The sequence below is a fragment of the Xenia sp. Carnegie-2017 genome, unplaced genomic scaffold, assembly GCF_021976095.1.
Source record: "Xenia sp. Carnegie-2017 unplaced genomic scaffold, XeniaSp_v1 HiC_scaffold_16, whole genome shotgun sequence".
In the NCBI taxonomy this organism is placed as follows: Eukaryota; Metazoa; Cnidaria; class Anthozoa; order Malacalcyonacea; family Xeniidae; genus Xenia; species Xenia sp. Carnegie-2017.
In genome coordinates this window covers 3,398,801-3,409,441 of record NW_025813469.1, presented here as the reverse complement: position 1 = coordinate 3,409,441, position 10,641 = coordinate 3,398,801, and the positions used below count along the sequence as shown (strand labels likewise).

General features: G+C 33.8%; 1 protein-coding gene across 1 annotated transcript in view; it reads left to right on the top strand.

Moving 5' to 3' along the window:
* LOC124437237 (protein mono-ADP-ribosyltransferase PARP15-like) overlaps positions 1–628 on the top strand; it is a 1,536-nt gene extending 908 nt beyond the window's left edge. Inside the window, exon 3 of the mRNA XM_046987229.1 lies at positions 312–628. Within this exon, the coding sequence (XP_046843185.1) occupies positions 312–628 (317 nt within the window). The remainder of the gene's footprint in view (positions 1–311) is intronic.
* The last annotated feature ends 10,013 nt before the right edge of the window (positions 629–10,641 follow it).

Genomic DNA, 10,641 nt, shown 5'->3' with positions numbered 1-10,641 from the left:
ATTCTGAACATGGTGAGACTAGAGAAAGCATTATGAGCGTGGCGACGTACATACTACTAATGACATCAATTGAGGAAACATGCCGTCCGAAACAATTCGCGCGAGAGATCAACTTTTGAAGTTGAACCTTCCACTTAACGTGAAATGGACATAAATACATTAAATTGCTTCCAAAGATCTGAATGTTTCTTTAAGCCAATGAAAATGTATATGAAAAATTCACATCTTGAACATTTCAACTATGCACAAATTTTACTTTCTCTAGAAAACTTTAATGATCTTCACAATAAATTTGTTAAATCCATTTACAGGAGTAATTTATGGAAATGGAGTATACTTTGCAAGAGATGCATCGTTTTCTCTCGATTACTCTCGTGAACAGTGTTCTGCTGGATCACAACCAAAGATATACATCGCCAAAGTTCTTGTTGGAAAGTACACATTGGGTAAGAAGGGACTAAAGGCACCACCATCCAAAAATGATCCTAGCAATCCAGCTCTACTCTATGATTCTATTGTGAATGACATAAACAATCCCTGTATTTACGTCATTTTCCAAGATAACCGGTACTATCCTGAGTATCTCATAACAATAAATAATCAACAAAACAGATCTTCGTACATTTAAGTACATACAAACTCAATCTGTCCTGCACAGCTTCTACGTCTTTATTAATTACTGTTGATCAACTATACTATATGCATTGCAATTATTCATGAATGTTTATTTTGTGACCGTTATATACTATAGCTTATATATTTATTAACATTGTATGAGTTTTTTACTGTAATTTACTCTGCACGTTTCATTATAGCTACAGAAACTATAAAGGTGCGTTCACTTCATTATATTTCACTTTTCGATACTATGTCGTTGTGATAGCTTTGCAAGAGCTGCGAGGTTTTCCTTGAAAATTTTATTTTGAAGTCTATTATTATCATGACCATATTAGTCTTCTGTAGGTGTCTAATGATGATGCAGATATATAATTATATCTATTATTTTGTTGTAATTGTCTAATGGGGGTATTCATACGTAATTTTGGGTTAAAAGTCGGGCACATGGCTATTTCTCTCCCTTTTCTGCATAAATCGGCATATAGCTTGACGTGGGTTGATAGATTAAGTGGTACGTATCACTTGTCAATGAGTATCAATATTCAATCAACATAAATTTTATCAAAAACAAATGATATTAGTACAGCTCAGCTAATGATAATAGTAATAGTTTGGTATAAAATATTCTTTAAAATTCGAAACTACTAATAAACCAAACCAACTGTTTTGTTGTATATAAAATTTTTGAATTCACAATCAGTCGCCTATAATACTTTTTGACCTAAACGAGATTATTACTGCCTTCACTGCGTTCAGACTATCAGTATCACTGTCTATGCAGGAGTAGAATTGTTATTTCATCTAACTTTAACTTTACGAGGTCGGAGCTTGTGAAACTTATTATAAGTAAACTTAACCAGAGATTTTAGATTCTTCAACAGTTTGAAGTTATTTGTTCTTACACTTTCATCAATTCACGTAGAACAAAAACAAAAATTAGTTGAAAGAAGATGCATTTATCAGTCTAAATCAATTTAATTTTTGATCACAATTGAATAAACACAAGTTGAAACTAACAAAAAATTTAGGAAACTGAGGCAGATGAATGCTTCTTTGTCAAGCAGTTGATGAATGTATTAGGTAAGTAATAATATTAAAGATTTTAATGACATGAATTCACGCTTTTAAACAAGGACTTTTTATTTGAAAAATAGTCACTCCCGCCAATCCATCTCGCGCCGGAGGCGCGACTCCACTAGGGGGGTCCGGGGGCATGCTCCCCCGGAAAATTTTGAAATCCAGAGCCTTGGAAACAGCATTTCCTGCGATTTCGAGGGCAAATTATTTGTTGTACAATAATTTATAAAAACCCATTTTTGTTAGCTGCATTCTTAATGTGGCAATCGTTGAAACTGCAACTAGTTAAAAAGGTACTAAAGGTGGCTCAGAGAAACGTTACGCAGGAGACAATTGTCCCCTAAAACATAATTTACTCATCACTGCCCCTGCATAAACAGAAGAAATTTGTATTAGCACAAAAAATAATATAGTATACGACACTTCTAAAGTGCATAGAGAGAGATTTTTCTTAGCATTCTACTTGTTAGTTTAAACTTGTTTAGATTGGGGCAAGTAGACAGGGATGGCTTTATTCTTTAAAGTTATGCTTAATTTTCTCAATGAAGTACCATGTATTATACGAACAAATATCAAAACACATACTATACTCATCATTTATAAAGAAAGGCCAGCCTCCTGGGTTTTCTACAAATTTTCAACCACCTCGTTATGCAACACCTCTGATTCCTCTTTCTTTTCAATGATATCTTTGTGAATAGATATTCTAAACAAAGAGCTAAGCCGACCTTGACCCATTCTATTTCTTAAATAGCTTTTACCCTTTTAAGCAAGAAAACGACCTCTCTACTGAAGCACTTGCCACTGCCAACACACCATTCAATTTTAACAAATTTACCACTTGACCTAAACTCGACTGGAGATTAAATTTGAAGATGTATTTAAGAACCTCATTACTGCACTCTTTGTGAAAGTCCTTGTCGTTGTAAATGAAGGAAAGTTGACTCTCCAAAGTTTGGATGTCAAAAGAGGACTATACTTATCTTTGAGAAGATTGATCTTCTCCTGTGGAACTATGCCCTTCCATGTAGTAAATAGTTTAGGATTTACAAGGTCTAAAAACTCGAACTGATTAATATCTTGAAATCGTTCACTTAACATGCCTTTAATGGAATCAATAATCTCAAAATAAAGCTGTTTGTAATTGTATCTACTATCTGCTCTGGTTGCTGGTGGGCCTACTTTTTCTAGTGCAGTTTGGTAAAACTCGGTGAAAGCTTGATCTGTGCGAAGTGACACAATAAACTGCTTGAAATTGTCAATCTTGCTTATGCCATAGTTAAAATGGGTTTCCCTATTTTGAAGAATGGAATACAAAATTGTGGACTGTTCTAAAATCCTGTAAAAACACACTAAAACAAAAGAGAAAGCTATCAAGATAATGCAGTAAGCCACTTATTTTACTTAATGACTCATCATCCCACCCAGCTGGTTGTTCAAGTACCCCTCAAAAATATCTAAAAGTTTTTCATAGTTTTGTGCAATACATTGATTAATCTAGAGCGATAATACCATCTTGTTTCACCAGGGCAGGAAACTCAAGGTTGTTAGATGTGAGAAAAGCTTTTCTTTTGGGGCATTGCTTGTAAATGTGCTGAATGTAGCTATATTAATAAAAAGATTTTAACAGGAGAAATTGATGAGGCTGACTGGCATAGGACCAGGTTCAATCTATGAGCTGCACAATGAACAAAATGAGCAAAAGGATACTCTTGTCGAACCAATGCTTGAACACCATTGATATGGCCAGACATGACAGAAGCACCATCATATGTTTGTAAAACCAGTTTTTCTTTTATATTAGAATACTCACCAAATTTATCTTTGACAACTTGTGATATTGCTGTGGCATTTCTGTTCATACTTACATCCACAAATCCTAATTGCCTCTCCATAATTTCACTTGCTTTGTCAAACCGAGCAATAACACTTAGCTGCTCTTTGGTGGAGACATCAGATGCTTCATCAACCTGAATACTCATAAATGTGCAATCATTTATTTCCTTTCTGATTTTATCTTCAATAATTGAATCAAGACAGCTGATAAGACCATTTTGAATTTCTGGGGAGACTCCAGTAAATCTTCTGTCACCAATTATATCAGATTCTGCTAGTCTACTGTGCAGTCGACGCTCAAAAACAGAATCAAACTTAGCAAAACATTCGAGCAGCTCTCTATAATTACCTTTGTTCAAGCTACCTTCGGACTCATTGTGACCTCTAAATGGCAACTCTTGCTTTGACAAATACAGCACGGCCTCAGTAACAGTTTTAAAATTCTCGATTTTGTCTTACCTCCTCATTGTGACGCTGAATCTCATTTCTTCTAGCGAGGGACATAAGACAATCAATTCGTTCACTAGCTCCATACGTTTTCCATATCTTAAATGCAGTCAAATGCGATTTAGATTTTTCATGCTTCTTAGCATCAGACATAATACTCCGCATATCGTTGTAGCCATTCTTAGTCCACGATGGCGATGTTTTTGTGGAAAACATTAGACATGGCCAACAAAAGACTTTCTGCAAGGTTGTACTGCCACACAGCCAGTCCTTCGCCTCATACCAATCTCTCTGAAATGCTCTTCCCTTATTTTGGATAGTTAAATCAGGAGTAGGCCGTTCATGAACGATAACATTCTGTTCGACCGACGATCGAGCAGAGAACGGTTTAGCTAATAAGCTATTTACTAAATCAACATCAGTTGAGCAAATCGCAGTCGCACTTGAAGCCATTGTGTCATACACAAATACAAAATAGCAATTTGAGAGTAAACACAATGGAAAATTAATACCAACAATGACACGTAATTTGATAATCACTAATCGCTGTACTCGTATTAAAAGGTCGAATAATTACAACCTCCGCCAATTTAAAATAGCGGGAGTTCGACTATAAAAACAGATTTGAGCATGCGTCAAGTCCCTTAGCCAACCAGAATTCAAAACTTCTTATATAGAATTATATTGTATGTTCCGCCCTCTGAAGATGGGCGGAATACGTGGAGAATCGCGCGAGTATGCAATGTGCGAGAAAAGGCGGTTGCTAGGTTACATAACAAATCTTGAGATTTTGCTGTATTACGATTACGAACCACCTAATAAAAGCGTAAATATGAACAAATAAAACATAATATTACAAATTGTTCGTGAAATAATGTATGTCTTATGTCCAAATAGAATATTTATTATTTTTTTGGGAAATTTCTACTCCCGCCGGGCGGGAGTAGCGGGACCGCTAGCTACGCCACTGGAAACAATGGTCATTAGCCATGAAGTATTTCAGTAGGTTTCACTTTTCTCCTGATTTTTAAAAAACAGCATTGTTGTTGGCATGAATATTAATCGAGCTTGTGAAAGGTCTTTTAGATTATTTAAACATCGTTCTCTTAAAAGCATGACTAAGTGAAAGTGGGTTTCAGGAGAAAGTGGGTTTGAAGCAAAAGTTCATTCAAGTAAAAAGTTCATTACGGAAGTTTTCAATTCATCCAGGTAAGTTAAACTGTATATTATATTTTTTTCATGTTATCAAATTGAGATTAAAAACCCAACCTGTTGTCACAAAATACTAAAACATATTACAAAATTTTATCAATATTTAACGGTCTGATGCGTATTTAACGAATCTTTCACTTCATCATTTTATATACTTCTTTCATTTATGTAGTTGTAGTAAATGCGAGCCTTTTGTCAATAGCTTAAAGTGAATATAAGAAGATATTTCTAATGTAAAGCGGGGCAGCTGGAAAAAGCTAACTCTATCAGTCAAACATTTGATTTTAAAGTTCAATTTGCTGAATTCCTTTCGGCTTTGTTGTCATACAGAACCTTACGTACGTTATTTAATTAGTACGACAATTAAAATTTGATTGTGTTTTATTTCGTTAAAAGTGGATGTAACTTTGCCTTAAACGAGCTCACTACGATATTAGTTTTATTTGGAAAAATAGGAGGTTTCATAAGAAAACGATTATTCGATACTTTATTTGGTTACTTTTTTACGGTTATTTATATCAATGATACGCAAACATAGTTAACTTCCGATTTCTCCATATATTTCGAATTCATAACTGACATTTTCTTGGTAGAGAACATCATTCAATCACGAAAATCGTCCCACTGATCAACATCAATTTTCAGCTCAGATGGAAAAGAGGAAAAATGGGTGCGTTATATTTCAATCAATTATCAACTTATGCATGCATGGCTTCCATTTTTACAAGCTTTTACTGAATCTGTATTATTATTATTAGTCGACCATTTAAGATTTAGTTTCAATGATCTTCGTGTTCAAAACTCCATTTCAAGAAGCTTTTATTGAATCGCACGTTTCTGGTTCGACTGGTTCGACGTTTCTATTTTTACTCCTTCATCAATGAATGGGCTTATTTAACTGTATTTGCATGCAAGCAAAACAAATTTATTCACTAATATTTCATAAGGCATAAGGCTAAATTGAACTTCTGGAAAATGGCAAACGAAAGCACGGCTCAAATTAAGCAGTTAGTAAAAACTGAGCCATTTGTCACACATTTTACGGTTCTCGGTAATAGACTCGATCCAGATGAATATGCTGACATCTTTTCCCACAAGACTGCTTTATTCAAATCCAGCAGTTATCAAATGTAAAGTTTTGGCTCCTTCTATCTGGAAAGTCCTCAAATTTCCACCTACAAGTTGAAAGATATTTTTGTGCACGATCTAAGCCAAGGTTCGCCTATATTGACAGACGAGGCATTACATATACACAATAAATGGGAGAATGGCATGGTTTATAACTAGTGATGTCAACTTTGATGAAACATCTTCTAAACAGTTTGTTATTTCTTGTGTTAATGAACTCGTCCAAAACTGCAACTCATAAAAATTACTAAAAGGGAAGGAAATATAGAGGAAGGAATGATTTCAGTTGATTGTTGAAAATCTTAGTTTACATTGAACTTAATATAACTTTTAGGGTACCACAACTTTTCTAGTGAAGATTTCTCTGTCAATCTTAAAGTAGTACAGTTATAAACATATAAATAATATCTAGAAGTCAAAAATATTTAGAGAGATACGAATGTTTTAAAATACAGTTCTTTAGTTGGATCTTTCGCTTGTTCTTTTTTTCATTTTAAAAGCAGTTCCAACGATGAAGAGGAAGAAAAATGTTCATTCCATATATTTGTTAACTTTACTGTTTTTAACTTGCAAATCTTTTATTGTCATCGCCATTTTTTTTCCACTCTACATGACATGTCTAAATCTTCAAATACTAAAAAAATGAAACTTTAAAGTGGCTAACATAAAACGAGTTATTTTCCGATTTAGTTTGCAAGAATGCAAAGCAAAATTATGATTTAACCCCAAAACTTTACCTTTGAACATATGTTGTCTGTAAGCCTTCAGATCTAATCTCTGAGTGAGCTCAAATGAGCCTTGCTTTACAAATCCATTCTGTGAACATTGCGACATCCAACTATTGAACAATTAAAGCGTTGGCATTTTGCTTAAAATGCCAATATAATATCGTGTTTATTTTTAGAATTATTTAGAAAATATGAAAGCAGAAGTCTTTTTTCCTGTCTTTTCGGCATTATCCCCAAAATAATCAAAACTTTGCGATTGACCTGACGTTGACTCTGAAGATGACTACTGCTAAGGTTGTCAAAACGTCAGTCAACAACAATAAAAACAGTCCTTCTCAGGACTATACCAACCTGGACGATCTACATTTATAAACATGTAACGATACTGCCGGGTTCAAACCATTTACTTTAATTGTGTTATTGATGTGCGATGAGTCGCTTGTAATGTTTTTTGACCTACCCGATAGATTCGTTCTCCGCCTTCAAGAATCAAATATAAAATGTGATATTTATTACAAGAATATTTACCTTGTGAAAACTTCGAAATATCTAAGAATTGTTATCCAACTTAATATGGTCGGAGCATGTTCAACTTATCTAAAATAAATTTAACCAGAGGCTGCGTACTCTTCGACGATATAAAGGTATTTTTACGCTTTAACTGGTTCACATTGTATAAAACATTATTTGAAAGAAGATACATTTATCGACGTAAATTAAATGAATGCTGATCATGAATATCATAAATGAATATCACGTTTGAAGCACAATAAAATTGTTGGAATAAAGACAAGTTAAACAACCAAAAAATTTTGAAATTGAGGCTGATGAATGCTTCTTTGTCAAGCAGTTGATGAATGTATTAGCTAAGTAATAATATTAAAGATTCTAATTACATTATTTCCGAGTTTTAAACAAAGACTTTCTTATTTGAGTATTCTCAGTCAATTGATAGCAACAATATTTAAATATCAAGGTGTCTTAGTTGTTATAGTAATAATGATGTCTTGAGTTTCACTTTACTGGAAAATTAACTAAGAGCCAGAAAAAACGAAAAAATGATAAGAACAATAACATCATTTACAACATTGGAAACAAAAGCAAATAATGCACTGTCCCAAACCAAAAATATAATGTTTGCCAATATATTTCAATGTGTTCATAAACAATACTGCAAAACATTAAGTTTCCAAAACGCAAGTTAAGCCATATTATAATATCAGTGGGAACAGCATGTATATATATATATATATATATAGATTGATAATTTTGAACGAACATTAAATCCTCAATGCTTTTTTGTAAGTGATATATCATAATTATAATTTCATCGATGTGTTGGAGTTGTCTTTCATGAAAGTATAAAAATAAAGATTTAGACCACATCATATTTAGTAATGCCCTTCTGATTTATTTTGAAAATGATTAGGCTTTGACAAAAGACTGCTCATGGTCTTCTCAATTCTGTATACCATGTTTTGAATAGCGAATACCGTAGTTTGAATAGCAATGAAAAGAGTACCACATTCCAGTTGGCTCTTCTCATTTACATTCAAAGAAGTTTCAGAAAATGCATATGTTGTTCTTGGTCAACTTTGTCGTCTTTATACTATAGTAAGGCAATAGCATTAATGAAGTTTCACCTCTGCATAAAAAAGCCGAAACTACTTTCAGTTTATGTTTCCATCTACCAATCTCTTTTTATCTATAACCAAATTTATGACTTAAAATTGATGTCTTATAATGGCAAAAATGTGTGGCCACTACATAGAAAAATGGTAAAAGAGATTTAAATCTTTTTGACAATGCTATTGGCCGATACAACCACTGATATTATCAGATCAGTGGATACAACATACAGGCGTGTATAGAATTTTACGTTTGTTGTGGGAAGGGTTTAAAATTTCAGATGCATGTTATCTCATTTGCAATTTACAGTTTCCTATTTCAATGGAATTAGGAGAGAAACTTCCTCCGTCTGTAAATTGTAATTTAAGAATGGTTCAATAAGTCAACGGTAAGGATGAAAAATTTATATTTTATAACACAGTGTAAGTAAGTTTTAGAAGTAATGTGTAAGCAGCTTTGTGAAGTAGTATCATGCAATAAATTTCCATTTTACAGTGAATTGCGTACAAACGAATTCTAGGAAACTTTGGACATTGTCTTTCTGGTAATGGTTCATTCATTTTGTATTTGGAAATTGAGATGGGTCATGATTTATAATCCAAGCACAAAGGTCTGTAACTTACGAGCGGGAAGATTAAAATAATTATTACAGGGACGGCGCAACGAAATCGAGCCTGGGGGAGGGTCCGCATACGACTTATATTTACTAAAGTTGCTGGGTCTTACTTTGCCTCAAGTTAAGCTAAAATAAATAAATGCTAACAACAGATCTCACAAGACTTTTTCATAATCGTTCCAAGATCTTACTATGATCCTACAAACATCTTGCTAAGATCATGCATAAACTTTCCATCATGCATGATCTTGCAAGACTTTGCGCATGTTATTGTTGTATGGCAAGAACTTTTTGAAATGTCGTTCATGTCGTTTTTTTTAAATGTCGTTCATATCGTTTTTTTGAAATGTGGTTCTTGTCGTTTCTATTAAATTTCAATATAGTGGGGGTTGAGGTGAAATTATTGGTCGTATATCTACCATCAACAGCCCACAAAAACGGGAAATTAACAAATTCAAACATAAAAGAAAACATAAAGTTTAACACAAAAGTATACATAAAGGTAGACAGAAAGGTAAACATAAAGGTTAATATAAAGGTAGCGGGAGAAAGTGGGGGTCTCCCCACCCCTCCTTAGGCGCCATGCCTGTATTGCTGTTATTACTGGCACAGTTGAATGTTGCTGCGTAGCTGTTGGAGTTTACTTAGACCTTTAGAAAACAGCGAAGATGAAATATAATTTTTTATTATTTTCCTAAATACAAGCAATTCAAAAAGAATCAATATTGTTGTTACCTACATAATTTATTGTTTTGAATTTTGAAAAAGATTTTAAATCAATTTGAATTTTAAATTGCTCTCAATCGTTCGCTGGTAAAAACTTTATGCTCTCGCTTATTATAAAGTAACTGTGTATGTCAGTGAGTACCCCACGTCAATTTTAGAATTACCAGTGATCTGAATCCGATGTCCTTTGTTAACACCGTTCAGGGAAACCCCTTGTAACCTGATTGCTTGAATGTCCGTAGCTCTGCTCATCCTGAACCACTGACTGAGTTCATACAGTTACGCCACTATTCTGTGGTTACGTCGCTGGTAATGGTAATAGAGAGCTAATAAACTACGTTTCATCCGACAACGGCGTCGTGAGACATCGCGGAAGACTGGGACGAGCATGACATTCCCACGTATATTTAAAAAAGTTGAGCAAAGTTTGTAATAGAAAGCGGTGGTAGAAAGTGAACTCGTTTAAAACCATACGAAACTTTTGTCTTGTGCTTTTTGAGGAAGGTTATTTTACAGAATATGAATTGATCATATTGTACAAGGCATATAAATCAAGGAACCCAGAGCTTCCATTCAAAAATTATGAGCCATTTTGTTTAGACAATCTAAGTGAGGATGAATGTA